Below are 25,394 nucleotides of genomic sequence, written 5' to 3'. Positions count from 1 at the left end.
GTAAACATCACTCACAACCGGAGCAGAAATGGCGCAGAGAGCTCTGAACCAGGACGCCATAACTTGTTCCATCTGTTTGGATTTACTGAAGGATCCAGTGACTGTTCCCTGTGGACACAGCTACTGCATGGACTGTATTCAAACCCACTGGGACCAAAAGGTGAGGTTCAGCTGCCCTCAGTGCAGAGAGAGCTTCACTCCCAGGCCTGTCCTGGTCAAAAGCACAGTGTTGGCTGATCTAGTGGAGGAGCTGAAGAGGACAGGGCTCACAGCGCCCCCTCCTGACCGCTGCTACGCTGGTCCTGGAGACGTGTCGTGTGATCTGTGCTCTGGGAGGAAGCTGAAAGCTGTTAAATCCTGTCTGCAGTGTCTGGTCTCTTACTGTGAGAGCCACCTCCAGCCTCATCATGAAGTGGCCATGTTTCAGAAACACCAGCTGGTGTCGCCCTCTGACAAACTCCAGGAAAACCTCTGCTCTCAACACAACAAGCTGATGGAAATATTCTGCCGCACAGATGAGCAGCTCATCTGTTACCTCTGCAGCATGGACCAACACAAGGGCCATGACACGGTGTCCTGTGCAGCAGAGAGGGCCCAGAGACAGGAGGAGCTGCAGACCAGGAGGGCCCTGCTGCTCCAGAGCCTCCAGGACAAAGAGACGGAGCAGGAGAGGCTCCGACAGCAGGCCCAGGACATCAGCCGCTCTGCCCAGACTGCAGTGCAGCGCAGCGGGGACGACTTCAGAGAGATGGCCCTGCTTTTAGAGAAAAGACGCTCTGAAGTGGAGCAGCAGATCCGGTCTGAAGAGCAGAGCCAACTACAGCAAGTCCAAGAGCTTCAGGACAAACTGCAGCGGGACGTCACTGAGCTGAAGAGGACCCTCTCTGAGCTGGACACACTGTCCCTCACACCAGACCATAACCAGTTCATACAGCTCTGTCCTCCTCTGGTGAGAGCCACACAAAGCACTGAGTCTGAGACAGAGTCCAGAATCCAGACCAGGACAAGGAGGAACTTAGAGGACCTGACCAGAGCTGTGTCAGAGCTCAAAGACAAACTGCAGCTCACTTTGAAAGAGTTTAAACTGTCTGAACCTGAACTCAACTTTAGAGAGGACTTCCTGGGATATGCATGTGATATTACACTCGACCCAAATACAGCCAACAATTATCTGTCTCTGTCTGAGGGAAACAGAAGAGCAACATATTTGAACCAACGCCAAAATTATCCTGATCATCCACACAGATTTAGTCTTTTGACCCAGGTGTTGAGCAGAGAGGGTCTGACGGGGCGTTGTTACTGGGAGGTGGAGTTGACCTGGAAGGGAGGGGTTTGTATCGGAGTAACATATAAAGATATCAACAGAAAAGGAGGTTATGATGAATCTGCCTTTGGACTGAATAATAAATCCTGGGCCCTACAGTGTGAGAAAAGTCTCTACACATTTTTCTTCAACAACGTCCGCTCAGAGGTACCGGGTCCAGTTTCAAACAGAGTGGGAGTTTACCTGGACCACAGCGCAGGAGCTCTGTCCTTCTACAGCGTTAAGGATCAAACCATGATCCTTCTGCACAGAGTCCAGACCACCTTCACTCAGCCTCTGCACGCTGGACTTTGGGTTTACGGGGGAGATTCTGCATGTTTTCCAAAACTCACATGACACTGCACTAGTTTTTTCAATGTTTGATCAAAGTTTCCTGCTGTACCTGCCATATTTACAAGGACTTCAAAATGACTGCTGTTCTTGTGTCTGTCCTGTGTCAAAAAGCTGAACATGTGTGATTTTATCGGTCTGACTCGTAAACAAGCTTCAAATTCAATAAACTTAGTCACATGGATTTGACCTTTATTTTATTTTATGATTTTAAACAAACTAGAAAATCTCTTCCTCCACACACGACTTTCTACACAAGGACAAATCAAAATCATAAATTAAACAAGTAATAACTTTGTTTTAGTCTGTACTCATTTACTTCAAAATGTCAAAGGAAGTAAATGTTTTCTATAATGTCACTGACTCTTTAGACTCTGGAGGACGGTGTATGAGGGAAAATGATGTTTTTTGCTCCTAATGAGTCTGAATCTTTTTGTCATTTATCTGAACATGAAAATAAAGTCTTGATGGACCAACCTTGTCATTCCTCATATCCAGTGTTTGTCATTTCTTATTTCTCGTGTTGCTTGGCCGTGTTTTAATGAAAAAGGTGCAGTTTGAATAGTTTACATCTACATTAGTGTCCAGTAAAACTGTATTGTAAAATTAAAGCTCATTAGTTTTAGGATTGATTTCTAAAAGTCATTTACCAGAAGCTTAAAGTTATTACCAATGCTGAAACATGTCAAGGTAAATCTATTTATCTACTTTACCCACGAAACAAAGTAGTAGTAGTAGTAGTAGTAGTAGTAGTAGTAGTAGTAGTAGTAGTAGTAGTAGTAGTATGTTTCTGTATGAAGTCTGGTCTGAGCTTCACTGTAGTAATAACAATGTAGAACAAAAAATGTAATGATAAAAACATCTGCATAGAAAGACCACGAGTGCAGATTTATGATGTGTTTTGAATGAGGCTCATCATGAATAAACGTGTCTCTAAAGTCTCTCTATCCAAAAGTTTTCCTTGGGGTCCATTTTACTGACGACCAGAGGAAGAATTGTGTCTTTCTTCTTTATGACCTGGTTCAGTGAATGTAAAGCTAGAATGGAGCTAATGTGTAACAGAGGAGAGGTTGATAACATCTCTGTTTGTAGGTTACTGCCTTTATGTTGGAAACTTGGACAACTCTAAATATTACGAGGAAATCCGAAATTCTTTAGCAAACTACTTCATGACGCAGTCTCTCCTGGTGCAGGACATTCGACTGGACAAAGCCAAGTGAGTGTGGACTTTATCTGCCTCATAGATGTGGCAACACAGTGATAACAACAGCAGGAATCACGTTATACTTGATGATGAATGTGTCGAATGCAGAAGACGATCAAATATACAAATACAGTTCCTAAAGTGGGATATTGAGCAAAGTCAATGTGATGTGTTTTTACGCTCATTTCACAATTTTGCAGGGTCACTTTGACAAAAATGCAAGAAAAGCAGCCTGTAAGTTCATGAAATAGAGTTTCCAATAAACTAAAAGTCATAATGTTATTCCATGACTAGAAAAAAAATGAGGTGTAGTTCCTTTAACCCCTTAACTCCCACCTGAACCGAGCACATTTTCTCCAGTTTGGCTTTACCCCAATCCAAAAGCTTCTGGAAAAAAGCTGTGAAAATAGCAACAAAACTGAGATGAAAACAATGATGGAAATGTGACAAAAAAGTGAGAAAACATTGATGAAAAAGTGACGAAAAATTGATGAAAAAGTGGCAAAATGTGAAAAAAATAGGATAAAAATTTGACAAAAAATGACAAAAAAATGACAAAAATGTGATAAAATTAACACAAAAATGACAAAAATGTGACAAAAAATGACAAAATGTGATAAAAAAGACAAAAATTTGATAAAAAATGAACGAAAAAATGACAAAAAATGAATACAAAAAAATGACAAAAATTTGACAAAATGTGACAAAAAATGACCGAAAATGACAAAAAATTGACGAAAAAATGTGACAAAAAATGGACAAAAAAATTACAAAAATGTGACAAAAAATGACAAAAATGTGACAAAAAATGGACAAAAAAATGACAAAAATGTGACAAAATGAGTTGAACACCCAACAAAAAAATGATGGAAAAAAAATGTGATGACGTGAGGAAAAAGATCCTCTCGGTTCAGGCGGGAGTTAAGAGGTTAAAGCTCTTTCTAATAAGTGGTGAGACAAACGGCAAAGTTTTATCACCCTGACTTCATCTCTGCTGCGATATTTATTTATTTGTATCAACATCAATTAAAATGTTAAGGCTTCAGTTTAGGTTTGTCTAAAGGAGCCGCCTTCACATGTGTTCATTCCCCGTTAATTCATATCAAAGCTCGTGTTCACCGGTTTCTTCCTCCACAGCAGAAGCTCCTCCCAGCGACACTCTGTTTGTGAGGAACCTGCCAGTCAAAGTTCAGCCCAAACTCCTCAAGAAGATCTTCAAGAGCGCCGTGCAGATCCGCATTCCTCAGAGCGACGGGAAATCCAAGGGGTAAATCTTTTATGCAGGTTTGGTATCCACGTGTTGAAGGGAATCCCATCGATAAGACTCCGTCATCCAAGTCTGGTCATTTCCTTTGTGGGAGACGGCTGCAGCAAACTCAAGAAGAAAGAGCTTTTCTTTACACTCTTGCAACGATATCTCCACTTTTTTTTTTTTTCTTTTAACTTCATTAGTTGTACATGGGAAATGATTTTGGTTAAAACATAGAACAGATACAAAAAAGGAAGAGCAAACAAATGGAAAAAAACAACAACAACTAAATAATAAGAAATATGAAAGAAGAGAAAAAATAAATGAATAAAAAATAATACTAATAACGCAGTCACACACGTTCTCTCACATACAGGTACAGACAAAGGCTAATTCATGGGCTGTGGATACGAGTAAATATCAAGCATTGGCTTAAATGACTTGAATTGAGGAAATGTATCTTGTTTTGAGCGGTTTTCACTCATTCAGACACTTTTCCTGATCGGACCAAGTTTACTTTGCTTGTTTGAGGACATTTCAGACCAGTTCTAGGGTAAATCTCGCTTGAAATAAGAAAGTAAAATTGCCAATGAGATAAGACCAATTTTCTAACCCCATTGGCAAAGAAAATGACCTGAAATAAGGACGAAACGTATCGAAACGAGTCAGAAACATCTCAGAACAAGTGAAATAATCTAGGACAAATGCCCAAGAACTTCTTAACTAGTCAAAACAACTAAAATTTTGATTATTGTGCTCAAATTGAGATGTTTATACTGATCTAGTTAAATACCAGACCAGAACATGTGAACATGATTGGCTGGAGCAGCACCACACCGATTGCAGTTTGGGTTCACATCAGGAAAAATCCTCGCTAACTTCTGGTTGGTCCAAAAACAGCGGTGCAGAATTTGACATTGCATAAAGGACTGTTTGGCACAGACAGAGGAGGTGTGGACTCTATTGAGAATTGAAAGCCAGAGGTCATCATTGAGGGTCACGCTGAGCTCAGTCTGTAAAATGTTGCTGTATAGGATTGAAATCACACTCTTAAATGTTTGTGGTCGAGCTAGAATGAGGTCACCGGGATTTTTTTGTGGAGCGTTGGGAAACTGAGGGACCTTTTTTGATGTTTTTTTACATTGAAACCAAATTTTGACAGTATTTTTAACATTCTTAGTATATTCAGATGGGGGAGGTGTATTAGAAAAAGTTCAAGCTGACAGGGATGAGGGGCTGCGAGATGATGCCTCCAGCTGTGGCCATGAAGGGGCATCGGCTCCCGGATGTGCGTAGAGCCAGTGGACTATTGGTCTGATGTTTGCAGCCCAGTAATAATACTGAAAGTTTGGTGCGGCCATGCCTCCTGTCTGTTTTTGGTTGTTGCAAAGTGGTCCATGATATTCTGGGGGGGGCTTGCCATTCCAGATGAAAGTTGTGATGATGCTGTTTAGTTTCATGAAAAATGATTTTGGGATAAAAATTGGTAGACACTGGGAAAGATATGTAAACTTGGGTAAAATGTTCATTCGCACAGAGTTAATGCGGCCTGCAACAGAAAGGGGGAGGGATGACCAGTTCAGCTTTACCCAAATCTGAAAGCATCTCGACTGGGGAGCAACAGTGCAGTATAACGGCTCATTTGAAAGCTAAGGCCTTCAAGACGGATCTTAACCTTTTTGTCAAGTTGTCGCACTTTTTTGTTGTATTATTGTTGGTTTTTGTCGCTCTTTGGTCACATTTTTGTTGTGTTTTCATCCTCGTTTCTCGTTGCTATAGTGACATTTTTTCCGAGAAGCCAAACTGGAGAAAATGTGCTCGGTTCAGGTGGGGGTTAACAGGTTAAACCAGGCTCGATCCATTATTCAGCTTTCGTCACCAAAATATAAACATTTTTACTAATTTTTACCAGTAAATGACCCTTTATGAAAACTTACTTAAAACTTTCAATACATTTGTTGCTCATATTTAATCGACAGCAAAGGTTTCACACTGATGTCTCTACATTTATTTTCCCCCCTCTTCACCTGCAGTGTCTTACCTTAATAATGTCCACAGCACTGACCAGACACTGCACATGTTTGAAATGCCGGGTTACAGGATGTAGATTTCTGAGCTCAGATTAGAAACCGCTGGATAGAGCATTTATTGAACTTATTGATACAGCGTGTTTGCCTTTTCCTGCACAGATTTGCTTTTGTGGAGTTTGCGTCTGTGGCACATGCGGCGAAGGCTCTGAAGTCGTCCAAAAACAGTGCGATTCAGAAGAGGCCGCTCAAAGTCCAGTTTGGTTTGAAGTGGAAAGCCGAGCCGGCACAAGGTTGGTGACACAGCGGACTGCATTCAGACCAAATCAATCAGTAAATGGTGATAGTCGTGCTTTATGATGGTTGTTCCAGTCCCGTCTAAAACCCTGATTGTCCTGGGCCTCCATGAGAAAACCACAGCGGACACTCTGACCGAGGCGTTTGAGGGAGCCTCCAGTTCACGGATATTTGTGGATAAAGACACTGGACTGTCAAGGAAGTGAGTCAAACAGGAAGTGCACAGATGGGATTGTATGAGTGAGATACTGGAGCTGTACACACATGAGGTAACCTGCAGGGGGCAGCACACAGTGGTACTTAAAACCAGGACTGCACCACATTATAGATGAAGAAGAGACACAATGATGAGAGCTTGTTCTTTGTGCTTCAAGAGAATCAAGATAAAAAAAATAATAAAAAAATATTGAAATTTATAAATGGTCATTTTGAAATAGGAAAAGTCTTTCCTCCTAATCTCAGAGCTGTTGGTCTTTTCCTTTAGTTCTGCCGGTCAAAGTGCAGGTCATGAGTGAGCAGTAGGAAAAACAGTCTCACATCAAATAGGACAAATTAATCAGACAATTGAAAATGCTGATTGAATACACTGGATACAGTGGATTATCGCTCAAGAAATGTCACATGAATTTATATATTTTTGTCAATATTTATCGTCTGTACATTTATTACATTTTTTGTCGCAGTTTTCTGATGTAAAACTTTATTTTTGCCCTTAAGGCTTTGCTGTACTTTTTAAACAAACACTCTCGGGCCAGAGTTTTGGACACTTATCTTGAAGTCACGTGCTCATTAATGACACAGTACAATGAGTCTGGAGCTGGGCCTCTGTGAATCACTCTCATTTGTTCCTCAGGTTTGGCTTTGTGGACTTTGAGAGCACTGACTCGTGCAGACGAGCCAAAGAGGCAGCGGAGGACGTTGAGATCGACGGGAAAAAAGTGGGCGTGGCCTTCGCTCGGCCCAAACACTCCCAGGCCCCGGACACCGGAGAGAGAGGACAGCACAGAGGAGCCAAGAACGGCCAAACTCCAGGTAATGAACAATGTACTGAGGGCAATGGTTCATGGGCTGCAGTTCTACATTCAGGATCTGCCAATATCATAAACATGATCCTTCACATGTAAATATGTTTTCAAACAGATCAAAGTGAGAGAAGCACACTGTGTTGTGCTGGTTTGCAAATCACAACTAAACTAATCAGGAAAGTGTTGATTTGATTCAGTTATTGATATTCCAGAGCAAACATAAATGTACAGTAGAACTAATCCAAATCCAACAGACGCTGTAATGCACTGGTGCTGTAAAATGGGTTTTATTAACATTATAATAAATAGAAAAAATATTATTTCTAAATTGATCAGGGGCCAGATTGAAGCATCAGGAGACCAAGTGTGGCCCACGGGCCTGACTTAGTGTATGAATATATTGGAGGAAATATAACATAATTGAAGACTCTGTGTCCACATTATGGGGACTTTCACCACATGTTGTAATTTCTTCCAACACAACTTCTAATTGACTTAATCATTCTGGAGTTTAATGTGTTTGTGCTGAGAAAAAAAGCAATAAAAAGTTGTTCTTTTTCAGGGAAAGGAAAGAAGAAAACCAAAGTGGTAAATAAAAACTGAGCTGCTCTTCAAGGTTCCTTTTTGTTCAGCAAACTCCAATACAACACACGACTGATTCCTTCACTTTTGTTCTGTGAATATGTAGAAAGATGAGCTGCTCTTTGTCATATTTAGACGTGAAGAAGTTTGGGATCATATTTTCGTGCGAGCAGCAGATGAAGTGTCCTTTTGAGCACGAGCACAAATATCTTTGATTATTTATACATTTGTTCAATGACGCTCAACTTTGTAATGAATTTAAAAATAAAAAATCATGTTACATTTTTAAGTGTCTGGTCTGTGTTCATACATGTGTGACTTTTTTTTTACTTGATGCATGTAGATGACATCATTTTACAAAGGCATGAGGCTGTAGGCCTGTAACTGATCCTTCACTTTGTCTTCTTGTGTTGAAGAAAGATATTGAGATTATGAATGTGCAGCGACAGACTGTTGTTCTGCTTGTTTAGCTCCATGTAGAGCGCTGGGCTCAGAACTACGAGTGTGTGAGATCGATCCTGACCTGTCTTTTTTTTTAACTGGGAAGAACATTATCGGCGCCTATAGGGCTGGGTCCTGTTAAACAATAAATGAACGACTGAAGAACAGTTCAGGTAGGCTACAGTTAGCTTTCTGCATGTTTGCTAACATAACTACAGTTCTACTTTTACTGCTAAACTCTGCTCTACAACTGCACCTGCTTGTTTAGTCACGTCATGAAGTTTGAATTCTCAGTGATGCTGTTTGTCAGATTAGTCATTCAGCCGCCCCCGCCTTTTTGCCCTTTTAAGGAACGGGCTTTGTAGGAGGAGATTTGGCAGCCATGTAAGTTTCACAGACGACTCGGGACCTGTATAATGAATGAGGCTGAATGGGACCCACTAATCTCGAATGATTAAATCTATGGTCTTTCTCTCAACCCTGAAGTTCTGGAAGAAGAGAAGGCCAGTGCTGGTATTTATTGTACATTTACTCTTACCCTCTGCCTTTAACCGAGAACATTTTCTCCAGTTCGGCTTTACCCAAATCTAAAAACGTCTCGCCTAAAGGCCAGAGTAACGCATCATTTGAAAGCTAAGACCTACAAAACTGATCTAAGATTTTTCCTCGCATTGTTGCAGCTTTTTTCTCGCCCCTGTTGATGCTTTTTGCTGTGTTTTCATCCTCATTCACTTCTCGTTTTTGTCGCGATTTGAATGTTTTTCCGAGAAGCTTTTAGATTTGGGTGAAGTCGAACTGGAGAAAATGTGCTCGGTTCAGGCGAAGGGTTCAGAGGTCAACATTACTACAGCGATGCACTTCATAGGCCTCAATCCCGTCTGCTTCATTTCTCATAAATCCAGCCTTTAGCCCTTTGGTCAAGTTTGCTGGACACTATATTTCCAAACCAGACAGGACATTACGTAATTCTGCCACACGACTATATCACTATATAATTATGAAGACGTTATTTATTTATTCACCTTTTCACCTACACATGTATCTTTCTTTGGCTTTGATTACTCTGAAAGCTGTTCCTATGAAGAACTTTGTGGAACTCAGATGCTCAAATTAAACATGGAATTGAATTGAATTGAAGATACAATCATTTTTTTTTAAATTCAGAACCAAACTGGAAATGACTTGGAAGATTCTAAACTTGAGACTGAAGATGCACAAGGTTCTATTTAGTGATAAAACCTCATATTAATATCACAATGTGTTACAGGTAGAACAACATGGTAACACTTTACATTACGGGCCGGTAAGTCCATGGTACTTACAGTGGTAATTACTAGTAATGCCAGTGGTACTTATTGTGGCACTAAAAGTGGTAATTACTAGTAATTGGGGGTAGGGTTAGGGAGTCACAGAGTTACTAAGAGATACTGGGGTAACTCTTAGTAATGAAGGCTGTACTTCTATTTACTATGGTACTTACTGGTAATTCAAGGATAACGCAGCTGCAATTCATAGGTAGTAAATGTGGTACTTCTACAAACAGAAGTAATTTCTAGGATTGTGTGACTATAAAACAGCATAAGGGAAAACCAGAAGTACAACCTTCATTACTAAGAGTTACCACTGTTTCTAGAAGTACATACCTTGTAATTCTCACTATAGTATCCTTTAAGTACCACAATAAGTATCGAGAATTACCACTGTAAGTACCACCAAAAGCACCACTGTAAGTACCACAATAAGTACCTAGAAGTACCACTATTATTACTAGTATATACCACTGTCAGTACCACCATAAGTATCTAGAATTACCACTGTAAGTACCAAGGACTTACCGGCCCGTAATGTAAAGTGTTACCAACAACATTTATGTACGACTTCAGATCATTGGACAGAGTTTTATAAAGAAAAAAAGACAAAACAAATGTAGGAATGATAAACTCTTACATATCCGTCCATACACACATAAAGTACAGCACGTACATGCATAAAAATGACATATAATAAAAAGTGAAACCTGTCGTTTCAGACGCCCAATCTGAAGGTGGCCCTGCAGACGTAAAAGCAAAGGACCAGGTTAAAGATGAGACGTGAGAACTGTGGAGGGAGACGAACCAGAGACTGAAGGGACCTAATAATGTTGGAGAAGCTGCCAGTTCTGGTGACGTAAGAGACCTTTATTTTTCTCGCTGTTGCAGCCACAAAATACTCAAATAGTAAATAGTAAGAACAGTAACAGATAGAGAATGTAGTAGTTCATAATTCATTCAACACATGGATTACATACTGTCTGTTTGAATGCTTTGTGTGTTGAGTTTTAAAGTTATAGTTAGTTATAATCTACTTGTTGACACAAACTCATTGCCGGCGCACCTTTAAAAGAATCTCTGATGTGAAAAAAAGAAAAGAAAACAGTGCTTCCTGCTCAGCTCTGGGCAGGCGCAGCTGGTGGGAGGAGCCTCTGTCGTCAGAAACACCAAGGATTCATTTGTGCAAAAGTGAAACTCACACAGTCACTCACAGCCGGAGCAGAAATGGCGCAGAGAGCTCTGAACCAGGACGCCATAACTTGTTCCATCTGTTTGGATTTACTGAAGGATCCAGTGACTGTTCCCTGTGGACACAGCTACTGCATGGACTGTATTCAAACCCACTGGGACCAACAGGTGAGGTTCAGCTGCCCTCAGTGCAGAGAGAGCTTCACTCCCAGGCCTGTCCTGGTCAAAAACACAGTGTTGGCTGATCTAGTGGAGGAGCTGAAGAGGACAGGGCTCACAGCGCCCCCTCCTGACCGCTGCTACGCTGGTCCTGGAGACGTGTCGTGTGATCTGTGCTCTGGGAGGAAGCTGAAAGCTGTTAAATCCTGTCTGCAGTGTCTGGTCTCTTACTGTGAGAGCCACCTCCAGCCTCATCATGAAGTGGCCATGCTTCAGAAACACCAGCTGGTGGCGCCCTCCGACAAACTCCAGGAAAACCTCTGCTCTCAACACAACAAGCTGATGGAAATATTCTGCCGCACAGATGAGCAGGTCATCTGTTACCTCTGCAGCATGGACCAACACAAGGGCCATGACACGGTGTCCTGTGCAGCAGAGAGGGCCCAGAGACAGGAGGAGCTGCAGACCAGGAGGCCCCTGCTGCTCCAGAGCCTCCAGGACAAAGAGACGGAGCAGGAGAGGCTCCGACAGCAGGCCCAGGACATCAGCCGCTCTGCCCAGACTGCAGTGCAGCGCAGCGGGGACGACTTCAGAGAGATGGCCCTGCTTTTAGAGAAAAGACGCTCTGAAGTGGAGCAGCAGATCCGGTCTGAAGAGCAGAGCCAACTACAGCAAGTCCAAGAGCTTCAGGACAAACTGCAGCGGGACGTCACTGAGCTGAAGAGGACCCTCTCTGAGCTGGACACACTGTCCCTCACACCAGACCATAACCAGTTCATACAGCTCTGTCCTCCTCTGGTGAGAGCCACACAAAGCACTGAGTCTGAGACAGAGTCCAGAATCCAGACCAGGACAAGGAGGAACTTAGAGGACCTGACCAGAGCTGTGTCAGAGCTCAAAGACAAACTGCAGCTCACTTTGAAAGAGTTTCAACTGCCTGAACCTGAGCCCGTCAACTTTAGAGAGGACTTCCTGAGATATGCATGTGATATTACACTCGACCCAAAAACAGTCAACAATTATCTGTCTGTCTGAGGGAAACAGAAGAGCAACACATATGAACCAATTCCAAAGTTATCCTGATCATCCACACAGATTTAGTTCTAGGAGCCAGGTGTTGAGCAGAGAGGGTCTGACGGGGCGTTGTTACTGGGAGGTGGAGTTGACCTGGAAGGGAGGGGTTTATATCGGAGTAACATATAAAGATATCAACAGAAAAGGAGTTGTTGAATCTCTTTGGAAATAATAATAAATCCTGGGCCCTACAGTGTGAGAAAAGTCTCTACACATTTAGGTTCAACGGCGTCCGCTCAGAGGTACCAGGTCCAGTTTCAAACAGAGTGGGAGTTTACCTGGACCACAGCGCAGGAGCTCTGTCCTTCTACAGCGTTAAGGATCAAACCATGATCCTCCTGCACAGAGTCCAGACCACCTTCACTCAGCCTCTGCACGCTGGACTTCGGGTTTACAACATGGGAGATTCTGCATGTTTTCCAAAACTCACATGACACTGCACTAGTTTTTTAAATGTTTGATCAAAGTTTCCTGCTGTACCTGCCAATTTAAGAGAAAATCCACTGAGAACGTTCAGAACTATCTGTGAATGATTAAAAACATGTAAAAGAGAAGCAAAACAAACATAAATACAGAATCTACTTCAAGACTGTTTAACTGTTTCTGTTCTTTGTTACCGCGTATATTAAACCAAGAGGGAAAAACATATACAACTCTAACAAACCTGTGATATATTTTATAAATCTATTCTTATGTGATAGACAAGAGAAAGAGTTTTGGGCTCTGGAGGACGGTGTATGAGGGAAAATGATGTTTTTTGCTCCACTAATGAATCTGAATCTTTTTGTCATTTATCTGAACATGAAAATAAAGTCTTGATGGACCAACCTTGTCATTCCTCATATCCAGTGTTTGTCATTTCTTATTTCTCGTGTTGCTTGGCCGTGTTTTAATGAAAAAGGTGCAGTTTGAATAGTTTACATCTACATTAGTGTCCAGTTAAACTGTATTGTAAAATTAAAGCTTTAGTTTAGTAGTAATTAGTTTTAGGATTGATTTCTAAAAGCTTAAAGTTTGTTAGGGTTGGTGAGTGAACCCCAAAGCAGACACAAAAGGCAACTAAGTTGAACAAAAAATGTCTTTATTTAATAAGACGTCTCCAAGTAACAAAAAACTAAACAGGCTTGACTCTACACGGTCTGGCAGGGTGTCTCTGAGGCAGGAAGGATCTGCGCGCAAAGGAACAAAATAAACTTTAGCCACAAAAACAGATGACCAAAAACTGGACTACTAAGCTTGGGTACTAACCGTGAAGAAAACGGAACAATCTGGCAGTGAGTGCAGGAAAACCAGGAGTCTATGTACAGAGCTTGATTGAAGATGGATGTCAGCTTTGCCTGCTCAGAGACACTCCCACCAGCCAAGAGCCAAGCCTGAAAAACAAAAACAGAGGGGAACAAACACAAGAGGGAGACAAAGACACTAGTCTGCCTAGCACATAACAGGACCCCCCCCTTAATGGACGCCTCCAGGCGTCCTACCGGGCTTGCCAGGAAACCGGACATAGAAGTCCCGAAGCAACCCAGGGTCCAAGATGAGCCTCCGAGAAATCCAGGAACGTTCCTCCGGACCGTAGCCCTCCCAATCGACCAGGTATTGAAAACCACGCCCACGGCGGCGCACATCCAGGATCCGGGATACAGTAAAAGCCGGATGACCATCGACCAGACGGGCGGGCGGAGGGGGTTCGGCCGGAGGGGACAAGGAACTAGACAAGACAGGCTTGAGTAACGAGACATGAAAAACAGGGTGGACAGGCAAGGCCGCTGGCAACTTCAGCTTGACAGCAGCCGGGTTAATGACCCTCTCAATTTCATATGGCCCAACATACCTAGGGGCAAGCTTTTTGCAAGCTACTTGAAGAGGCAGATCCCGAGATGAGAGCCACACCCTCTGACCCGGCTGGTAAACCGGAGCGGGAGCACGGTGTCTGTCTGCGGTGCGCTTAGTACGAGCTGCAGAACGAATCAGGGCTGCATTGACAGTCCGCCAGATGCTTCTGCAGCGACGAAGGTGAACCGCAACCGAGGGAACGGCCACTTCACCCTCCTGGGCTGGAAACAAGGGTGGTTGATAGCCCAGGGAGGCCATGAAAGGGGACATCCCAGTAGCAGAGCTGGTCATAGAGTTGTGAGCATACTCTATCCAAGGAAGAAAGGAAGACCAGGCAGAGGGATGACGGGCAGTAACACAGCGAAGCGCAGTACCCAGATCCTGATTGGCACGCTCTGTCTGTCCATTAGACTGAGGATGGTAACCTGACGTGAGGCTGGCAGAGGCACCGAGGGCTCGACAGAACGCCTTCCAAACCTGGGAAGAAAATTGAGGCCCACGATCGGACACAACGTCAATAGGGATGCCGTGTAATCTGAAAACGTGTTGGACTAGGACATTAGCGGTCTCCAGGGCCGACGGGAGTTTCACGAGGGGGACAAAATGTACCGCCTTAGAAAAGCGATCGATGATTGTCAAAATAACCGTGTTACCTTCTGAGGGGGGTAGACCGGTGACAAAATCCACAGCAATGTGGGACCAAGGACGAGAAGGCACTGGGAGCGGAAGCAACAAGCCAGCAGCAGGTAGATGAGAAGATTTACTACGGGCACAAACATCACATGCAGATACAAATTCACGCACATCTGGACCCATAGTAGGCCACCAAAATCTTTGTTTTATAAAGGACAGTGTGCGGTGAATACCTGGGTGGCAAGAAAGCTTAGATGAATGCCCCCACTGGAGAACCTGAGAGCGAGCAGTGGACGGGACAAAGACGATTAGCGGGGCCAGTTCCAGGATCAGGTTCGGTGTGTTGGGCTGCAGTGACAAGGTTTTCTATGTCCCAATGAGCAGCTGCGAGGATACAGGAGGTAGGTATTATCGTTTCAGGAGGCGTATCCGTACCATCAGCCGTGTGAAGTCGGGACAGAGCGTCTGGTTTGGTGTTCTTAGATCCAGGTCGGTAAGTAAGGTTGAACTTGAAACGTCCAAGGAAAAGAGCCCAACGTGCCTGTCGAGAGTTGAGTCTGCGGGCTGAACGGAGATAAGACAGATTTTTATGATCAGTCCAGATAACAAATGGGTGCGTTGCCCCCTCCAACCAATGTCTCCATTCCTGTAGGGCTAAGACCACAGCCAACAACTCACGGTTTCCGACGTCATAATTCCTCTCAGCATCCGAAAGACGTTTGGAGAAGAATGCACACGGATGAAATTTGTCGGTCTGAGGGGAACGTTGAGACAGAATAGCACCCACCCCAACGTCAGATGCATCTACCTCCACGAGAAACTGTTGACTTGGGTCCGGATGTGCGAGGATAGGTGCTGTAGTGAACCGGTGTTTCAGCTGGTCAAAGGCTGCTTGGGCTTCAGGGGTCCACTGAAAGGGCGACGAGGTAGAGGTGAGGCGAGTGAGTGGAGCAGCAACTTGACTGAAGTTCCTGACGAAGCGCCTGTAAAAATTGGCAAAACCTAAAAAACGTTGCAATTGTTTACGAGAAGTAGGTGTTGGCCAGTCTGCTACTGCCTGAACTTTAGCAGGGTCTGCTCTGAGTGTGCCTTGCTCAATGATAAATCCCAGGAAGCCAACTGAGGAGACATGAAACTCGCATTTTTCAGCTTTGACATAAAGTTTGTTTTCAAGTAGCCTTTGTAGAACCAAACGGACGTGTAGAATGTGTTCTTGGAGGTTGCGAGAAAAAATTAAGATGTCATCAATGTAGACAAAAACAAACTTGTTGAGCATGTCTCTAAGAACGTCATTTACAAGGGCTTGGAAAACTGCAGGGGCATTAGTAAGGCCAAAAGGCATTACCTGATATTCGAAGTGCCCCAGGGGGGTATTGAACCCAGTTTTCCACTCATCTCCTTTCCTGACTCGTACCAGATGGTAGGCGTTGCGGAGATCCAACTTAGAAAAGATGGTGGCACTGTGAAGAGGCTCAAAAGCAGAGTCAATTAGTGGCAGTGGATATTTATTTTTGACAGTGATGTCATTGAGACCTCTGTAGTCAATGCATGGTCTTAGAGTAGTGTCTTTTTTCTCAACAAAGAAAAAACCTGCTGCTACAGGTGACGAGGATGGACGTATGTGTCCAGACGCTAATGCACCATTGATGTATTTTTCCATGACTTCTCTTTCTGGAGGAGACAGATTGTACAACCGGCTTGAGGGTAAGGGGGCACCAGGAATAAGTTCAATAGCACAGTCATAGGGTCTGTGAGGGGGAAGAGAGTGCTTTATCCTTGTTAAATGCCTCAGCCAGATCATGATATTCGTGAGGTACGTTGGACAGATCAGGTGGTTCAGAAGGAGCCGTTGCCGAATGGCAAGTAGTGAGAGCTGAGCGTAGGCAATTCAAGTGACAAAATACACTCCAGTTAACTACCGAACCAGAGGGCCAGTCAAATTGAGGGTTATGGAGTCTTAACCAGGGGATTCCAAGGACAACAGGTGCGAGTGGCGAAGGCAGCACAAACAGTCTTATAGATTCTTTATGGTTTCCAGATAAAACCAGTGTTAATGGTATGGTGCAGGAAGTAACTTTGGAAATGAGTCGACCATCTACAGACTTTACAAATTTACCTTGCTCTAGGGGCTCAAGTGGTATGCCCAAGTCTTTTACAAGGTCAGCGTCAATAAAATTATCGTCGGCACCAGAGTCTATGAGCGAAGTTACAGAGAAGGACTCACCATTGATCAGAAGGGAGGATTGAAGTTGCATGCGTTGAGGGGTCTTGGTGTGAGATGTAATTGGGCTCACCAGCGACCCCTTTCCTGCTGATGAGCCTGGTCTTTTGGCCGTAGGTTGCATTGGCCCCGGAAATGATCAGAACCTCCACAAAAGAAACACAGTCGGGACACCAGGCGGCGCTGGCGTTCTGCAGAATCCAGGCCTAAGCGGCCCAATTGCATGGGTTCTTCTTGAGTGGCAGTTGAAAGAGCATGGTCAGGCTCTCGTTTAGGATGGGACACAGGTGGGGAAAAACCAAGAATCACAGGGGAAGGACTAGACCGAGAGTCTTTCTCTGCGCCTCTCCCTGAGACGGTTGTCAAGACGAATAGTTAATGAGATCAATGTTTCTAAGTCTCTACATTCATCTCTAGCAGCCAATTCGTCCTTAATATTTTCATTAAGTCCATGAAAGAATGCTCCCTGAAGTGCCCTTTGGTCCCACCCACTTTCTGCTGCAGCAATACGGAAATTTAAAGCATAATGTGCAACTGAGTTAGGGCCCTGTCTAAGTGTGAATAGGCGTTGGCCGATTTCTTTGCTCTGAATAGGGTGGTCAAAAATGCGTCTCATTTCTGTGGTGAACTCAGGATAGGAATGGCAAATGGGTGATTGACTGTTCCAAACAGCTGTGGCCCATTCCGATGCTTTTCCAGTTAACAAACCCACAATGTAGGCAATTTTAGACCTATCAGTAGCATAGGTTAAAGGCTGTTGTTCAAAAACTAAATCACATTTTAACAAAAATGCCACGCAATTGCCAATGTCTCCTGAATAAGGTTGTGGGATGGGAATGAATGGCTCACGTGGTGCAGGGGTCCGAAAATCCTGGAGCAGAGCTTGCGTAGGAGTTGTAGCAGTAGACACTAAAGGTTCAGGAGACTGCAACGCTGTGATCTTTGTTCCCAAGTCCACAACTTGGTTGGTGAGTTCCTGGAGAGACTCGATGATTTCCGTGATGCCCTGTTCTTGGCGTCCAATGGTTTGTCCTTGAGCAGATAGAGCCCTGACTATAGCCTCTGAGTCTGCGGGGTCCATAGTTGGCCAGATTGTTCTGTTAGGGTTGGTGAGTGAACCCCAAAGCAGACACAAAAGGCAACTAAGTTGAACAAAAAATGTCTTTATTTAATAAGACGTCTCCAAGTAACAAAAAACTAAACAGGCTTGACTCTACACGGTCTGGCAGGGTGTCTCTGAGGCAGGAAGGATCTGCGCGCAAAGGAACAAAATAAACTTTAGCCACAAAAACAGATGACCAAAAACTGGACTACTAAGCTTGGGTACTAACCGTGAAGAAAACGGAACAATCTGGCAGTGAGTGCAGGAAAACCAGGAGTCTATGTACAGAGCTTGATTGAAGATGGATGTCAGCTTTGCCTGCTCAGAGACACTCCCACCAGCCAAGAGCCAAGCCTGAAAAACAAAAACAGAGGGGAACAAACACAAGAGGGAGACAAAGACACTAGTCTGCCTAGCACATAACAAAAGTTATTACCAATGCTGAAACATGTCAAGGTAAATCTATTTATCTACTTTACCCACGAAACATAATACAAAAGATTACATGAACTTAATCAATAGATATCGATTTTCTATAAAATGTTTTGTCGTGGATGTTTTTAAGTGAAAGCTTTGAGACTATTTTTCATCAAGGGTTAAATTGTGCTTAAATGTCACTAAACCTGTTTGACACAAACTCACTTGCGAGATGCCTTAAAAGGAATCTTTAATATTGAAGAGCGTCCTCCTCAGGTCTGGGCAGGTGCAGCTGGGAGGAGCCGCTGTCATCAGGAAACACCAGAGATTCATTTGTATAAACATCACTCTGACCGAGGCGTTTGAGGGAGCCTCCAGTTCACGGATATTTGTGGATAAAGACACTGGACTGTCAAGGAAGTGAGTCAAACAGGAAGTGCACAGATGGGATTGTATGAGTGAGATACTGGAGCTGTACACACATGAGGTAACCTGCAGGGGGCAGCACACAGTGGTACTTAAAACCAGGACTGCACCACATTATAGATGAAGAAGAGACACAATGATGAGAGCTTGTTCTTTGTGCTTCAAGAGGATCAAGATAGAAACAAAAAATAATAATAATTCAAAAATATTGCAATTTATAGATGGTCATTTTGAAATAGGAAAAGTCTTTCCTCCTAATCTCAGAGCTGTTGGTCTTTTCCTTTAGTTCTGCCGGTCAAAGTGCAGGTCATGAGTGAGCAGTAGGAAAAACAGTCTCACATCAAATAGGACAAATTAATCAGACAATTGAAAATGCTGATTGAAAACACTGGATACAGTGGATTAACTGGCATAGGCGTGTGGCGCCTCCCAGTGGCCATCATGTGTATGTGGAGATTACAAGTGTTAGGGCTGTCACAATGATTACTATATCGATGTATCGCTCAAGAAATGTCACATACATTTTTTCCCCCAATATTTATCATCTGTACATTTACATTACATTTTTCTAGTGTATTTTTGCAATTTTTAAGCTTCAGTTAGTTTCTGTGGCAATAAAAGGTCTTCATCGCATTATTTATGGCAATATTTTGCTGGCTCAGTATGTTGAACTTCAGATCTGGTACATTTTGTGACTCTCGGGCCAGAGTTTTGGACACTTATCTTGAAGTCACGTGCTCATTAACTACACATTACAATGAGTCTGGAGCTGGGCCTCTGTGAATCACTCTCATTTGTTCCTCAGGTTTGGCTTTGTGGACTTTGAGAGCACTGACTCGTGCAGACGAGCCAAAGAGGCAGCGGAGGACGTTGAGATCGACGGGAAAAAAGTGGGCGTGGCCTTCGCTCGGCCCAAACACTCCCAGGCCCCGGACACCGGAGAGAGAGGACAGCACAGAGGAGCCAAGAACGGCCAAACTCCAGGTAATGAACAATGTACTGAGGGCAATGGTTCATGGGCTGCAGTTCTACATTCAGGATCTGCCAATATCATAAACATGATCCTTCACATGTAAATATGTTTTCAAACAGGTCAAAGTGAGAGAAGCACACTGTGTTGTGCTGGTTTGCAAATCACAACTAAACTAATCAGGAAAGTGTTGATTTGATTCAGTTATTGATATTCCAGAGCAAACATAAATGTACAGTAGAACTAATCCAAATCCAACAGACGCTGTGATGCACTGGTGCTGTAAAATGGGTTTTATTATCATTATAATAAATAGAAAAAATATCATTTTTAAATTGAGAATTGCCTCAGGGCCCTCAGATTGAAGCACTGGGAGACCGAGTGTGGCCCACGGGCCTGACTTAGTGTATGAATATATTGGAGGAAATATAACATAATTGAAGACTCTGTGTCCACATTATGGGGACTTTAACCACATGTTGTAATTTCTTCAAACACAACTTCTAATTGACTTAATCATTCTGGAGTTTAATGTGTTTGTGCTGAGAAAAAAAGCAATAAAAAGTTTTTCTTTTTCAGGGAAAGGAAAGAAGAAAACCAAAGTGGTAAATAAAAACTGAGCTGCTCTTCAAGGTTCCTTTTTGTTCAGCAAACTCCAATACAACACACGACTGATTCCTTCACTTTTGTTCTGTGAATATGTAGAAAGATGAGCTGCTCTTTGTCATATTTTGACGTGAAGAAGTTTGGGATCATATTTTCGTGCGAGCAGCAGATGAAGTGTCCTTTTGAGCACGAGCACAAATATCTTTGATTATTTATACATTTGTTCAATGACGCTCAACTTTGTAATGAATAAAAAAATAAAAAATCATGTTACATTTTTAAGTGTCTGGTCTGTGTTCATACATGTGTGACTTTTTTTTTTTTACTTGATGCATGTAGATGACATCATTTTACAAAGGCATGAGGCTGTAGGCCTGTAACTGATCCTTCACTTTGTCTTCTTGTGTTGAAGAAAGATATTGAGATGATGAATGTGCAGCGACAGACTGTTGTTCTGCTTGTTTAGCTCCATGTAGAGCGCTGGGCTCAGAACTACGAGTGTGTGAGATCCATCCTGACCCGTCACTGGGAAGAACATAAAGAAGCTTTTAGATTTGGGTCAAACTGGAGAACATGAGCTGGAGGGTGGGGGCCCCCCTCGGCCCCACCCTCGAGTGATTCATGCACAACCACTGTTGATTGACAGGCGCACATTTAATAAAAAAATATATGGAATAAGATTGTGCACAAGCCAAACTGTATAAAAGTGACAAAACACATGTTGGAGTCGTCACAGCTCAGTCACATGTCACTGTGTTAAAGAGCCGCCTCCATAAACGGCTTAAATGAAGACAGTTTGTGCTTTTGTGCATTTGCTCTCATGTTGTAGAAACTTAAGCCTCATGGCCAGTTTGCTACTGTAGCTTTATGAAACAGCAGTTGAAATAAAAAAAGGCTAAAGGGAAATGTGATGGCTCATCTGGATTTTTCTTTTTGTTTCTTCTTAAATGTCTTTATTTCGACACACAGTAGGTGGAGGTTTGCATTTTTGTTTTCCTGCAGTCTGCCAAAAACCTTAAAGAAGAACAGCAGCTCTTGGTGATGTCACTTCCTCTTCCCCTGGGTAAGGACGGTCAAATTGGGCAAATGCTGCTGAAGCAAAAGTTCAATAACAGCATAGAGACCTAACAGTTGACCCCATGAAAGGATGAGGAGCTAGGGTTAGGACATGGAGGCTATAATTTGATAGTTTCGGACACAGCCATGGTTAAAATATACTTTTTGGTAGAATTAAACACATCTCAAAGCTCAAAGCTGCAAAAGCATTCTAATGAAGTTCTAATAATATATTGTATGTTGTGACTGTGTTGTAGCGTCAAAAGAAATGATTAAAAATATCCTAAACCTGAATAAAGACTCCAGACGTCCTAGTGGCTGCTGTCAAGCCCCGGCCTGTTGAAGAAGCATCAGTTCTCGTGATATAAAAGAAAAGAAAAACTGTTCTTTTCTCGTTAAAGGGAAATGACATTGTTACAGCCACAATAGACTCAAATAGTAAATAGTAAGAACAGTAACAGATGGATAATGTACAGGAGCAAAACATCTGACTCAGTTTTACATTGTTGACCCACAATATTGTTCCACCTTCAGTGTGTTCAGTTTGTTGTTTTGTTGCTTAGCTTTTGTTGCCTGGAATTGTAACCAGATGGTTGTAATTTTCAGAGACACATTTACTAACCATAAAAACTCAATTGTAAAGATAAGTGGGTTGTTGAGTTTATTACTATTGTTTATTATAGTTGTTTATCACGATCGTTCACCAAATGTTAAGGTAAAGCTACATTTTCTGATATTTATGTATCTGTCTTTGCCCTAGAAAATATGAAATTGTTCATAATTCATTCAACACATGGATTACATACTGTCTGTTTGAATGCTTTGTGTGTTGAGTTTTAAAGTCATAGTTAGTTATAATCTACTTGTTGACACAAACTCATTGCCGGCGCAGCTTTAAAAAGAATCTCTGATGTGAAAAAAAGAAAAGAAAACAGTGCTTCCTGCTCAGCTCTGGGCAGGCGCAGCTGGTGGGAGGAGCCTCTGTCGTCAGAAACACCAAGGATTCATTTGTGCAAAAGTGAAACTAACACAGTCACTCACAGCCGGAGCAGAAATGGCGCAGAGAGCTCTGAACCAGGACGCCATAACTTGTTCCATCTGTTTGGATTTACTGAAGGATCCAGTGACTGTTCCCTGTGGACACAGCTACTGCATGGACTGTATTCAAACCCACTGGGACCAACAGGTGAGGTTCAGCTGCCCTCAGTGCAGAGAGAGCTTCACTCCCAGGCCTGTCCTGGTCAAAAGCACAGTGTTGGCTGATCTAGTGGAGGAGCTGAAGAGGACAGGGCTCACAGCGCCCCCTCCTGACCGCTGCTACGCTGGTCCTGGAGACGTGTCGTGTGATCTGTGCTCTGGGAGGAAGCTGAAAGCTGTTAAATCCTGTCTGCAGTGTCTGGTCTCTTACTGTGAGAGCCACCTCCAGCCTCATCATGAAGTGGCCATGTTTCAGAAACACCAGCTGGTGGCGCCCTCCGACAAACTCCAGGAAAACCTCTGCTCTCAACACAACAAGCTGATGGAAATATTCTGCCGCACAGATGAGCAGGTCATCTGTTACCTCTGCAGCATGGACCAACACAAGGGCCATGAGACGGTGTCCTGTGCAGCAGAGAGGGCCCAGAGACAGGAGGAGCTGCAGACCAGGAGGCCCCTGCTGCTCCAGAGCCTCCAGGACAAAGAGACGGAGCAGGAGAGGCTCCGACAGCAGGCCCAGGACATCAGCCGCTCTGCCCAGACTGCAGTGCAGCGCAGCGGGGACGACTTCAGAGAGATGGCCCTGCTTTTAGAGAAGAGACGCTCTGAAGTGGAGCAGCAGATCCGGTCTGAAGAGCAGAGCCAACTACAGCAAGTCCAAGAGCTTCAGGACAAACTGCAGCGGGACGTCACTGAGCTGAAGAGGACCCTCTCTGAGCTGGACACACTGTCCCTCACACCAGACCATAACCAGTTCATACAGCTCTGTCCTCCTCTGGTGAGAGCCACACAAAGCACTGAGTCTGAGACAGAGTCCAGAATCCAGACCAGGACAAGGAGGAACTTAGAGGACCTGACCAGAGCTGTGTCAAAGCTCAAAGACAAACTGCAACACACTTTGAAAAAGTTTAAACTGCCTGAACCTGAACTCTTCAACTTCAGAGAGGACTTCCTGAGATATACATGTGATATTACACTCGACCCAAATATAGCCAACAATTATCTGTCTCTGTCTGAGGGAAACAGAAGAGCAACAAACATGAACCAATCCCAAAGTTATCCTGATCATCCACACAGATTTAGTATTTGGTACCAGGTGTTGAGCAGAGAGGGTCTGACGGGGCGTTGTTACTGGGAGGTGGAGTTGACCTGGAAGGGAGGAGTTTGTATCGGAGTAACATATAAAGATATCAACAGAAAAGGAGGTTATGATGACTCTGTCTTTGGAAATAATAATAAATCCTGGGCCCTACAGTGTGTGAATAATCTCTACACATTTTGGTTCAACAAAGTCCGCTCAGATGTACCGGGTCCAGTTTCAAACAGCGTGGGAGTTTACCTGGACCACAGCGCAGGAGCTCTGTCCTTCTACAGCGTTAAGGATCAAACCATGATCCTCCTGCACAGAGTCCAGACCACCTTCACTCAGCCTCTGCACGCTGGACTTCGGGTTTACACCATGGGAGATTCTGCATGTTTTCCAAAACTCACATGACACTGCACTAGTTTTTTAAATGTTTGATCAAAGTTTCCTGCTGTACCTGCCATATTTACAAGGACTTCAAAATGACTGCTGTTCTTGTGTCTGTCCTGTGTCAAAAAGCTGAACATGTGTGATTTTATCGGTCTGACTCGTAAACAAGCTTCAAATTCAATAAACTCCACCCTGATAGTGGATTATTTTACTCTGTCTGCAGTCAGATAATGGGGTTTTATTTTGTCACACGCTGACAGTGAGTTTTTAGGAGAAAATCCACTGAGAACGTTCAGAACTATCTGTGAATGATTAAAAACATGCAAAAGAGAAGCAAAACAAACATAAATACAGAATGTACTTCAAGACTCATCATTACAATGTCAATCCACGACCCGCTGTATTGTTTAACTATTTCTGTTCTTTGTTACCGCGTATATTAAACCAAGAGGGAAAAACATATACAACTCTAACAAACCTGTGATATATTTTATAAATCTATTCTTGTGTGATAGACAAGAGAAAGAGTTTTGGGCTCTGGAGGACGGTGTATGAGGGAAAATGATGTTTTTTGCTCCACTAATGAGTCTGAATCTTTTTGTCATTTATCTGAACATGAAAATAAAGTCTTGATGGACCAACCGTGTCATTCCTCATATCCAGTGTTTGTCATTTCTTATTTCTCGTGTTGCTTGGCCGTGTTTTAATGAAAAAGGTGCAGTTTGAATTGTTTACATCTACATTAGTGTCCAGTCAAACTGTATTGTAAAATTAAAGCTCATTAGTTTTAGGATGGATTTCTAAAAGTCATTTACCAGAAGCTTAAAGTTATTACCAATGCTGAAACATGTTAAGGTAAATCTATTTATGAATGGGTATCTATTTTCTATGAAATGTTTTGGCTCATGGATGTTTTTAAGAGAAAGCTTTGAGACTATTTTTCATCAAGGGTTAAATTGTGCTTAAATGTGCAGCAAACCTGTTTGACGCAAACTCACTTCCGAGATGCCTTAAAAGGAATCTTTCCATTGCCTGTTGTCACCATTGCATCACTGTTGTTTTAGCAAACAATCATTAATAATAATAGTAATAATAATAATAAAAATAAAAAAAATAAAAAAATAAAAAGTTAAAATCGAAAGCTGATTACATCTGGTTTTTGCGTGTGTATATGTGTGTATATGTGTGTATATGTGTGTATATGTGTGTATATGTGTGTATATGTGTGTATATGTGTGTATATGTGTGT

General features: G+C 43.0%; 2 protein-coding genes across 2 annotated transcripts; both read left to right on the top strand.

Annotated features, from left to right (window-relative positions):
* Nucleotides 1-28: 28 nt before the first annotated feature.
* LOC306972246 (tripartite motif-containing protein 16-like) lies at nucleotides 29-10,573 on the top strand (the record flags this gene model as incomplete). The annotated part of the gene is made up of 7 exons (XM_079568793.1): nucleotides 29-798; nucleotides 955-1,640; nucleotides 3,996-4,125; nucleotides 6,297-6,427; nucleotides 6,507-6,633; nucleotides 7,285-7,463; nucleotides 10,509-10,573. 7 exons carry the CDS (start codon nucleotides 29-31, stop codon nucleotides 10,571-10,573), a joined length of 2,088 nt encoding a protein of 695 aa, XP_079424919.1.
* Nucleotides 10,574-11,013: 440 nt separating this feature from the next.
* LOC306972245 (E3 ubiquitin/ISG15 ligase TRIM25-like) lies at nucleotides 11,014-24,166 on the top strand (the record flags this gene model as incomplete). The annotated part of the gene is made up of 4 exons (XM_079568792.1): nucleotides 11,014-11,597; nucleotides 13,683-13,937; nucleotides 19,648-19,826; nucleotides 22,518-24,166. The coding sequence occupies 4 exons, from the start codon at nucleotides 11,014-11,016 to the stop codon at nucleotides 24,164-24,166; spliced, it is 2,667 nt and encodes an 888-aa protein (XP_079424918.1).
* Nucleotides 24,167-25,394: the final 1,228 nt, after the last annotated feature.

Source organism: Gobius niger, assembly GCF_951799975.1.
Source record: "Gobius niger genome assembly, chromosome: 13".
In the NCBI taxonomy this organism is placed as follows: domain Eukaryota; kingdom Metazoa; phylum Chordata; class Actinopteri; order Gobiiformes; family Gobiidae; genus Gobius; species Gobius niger.
Note: the sequence above shows the minus strand (reverse complement) of the source record. Positions and strands in the feature narration are given on the sequence as shown.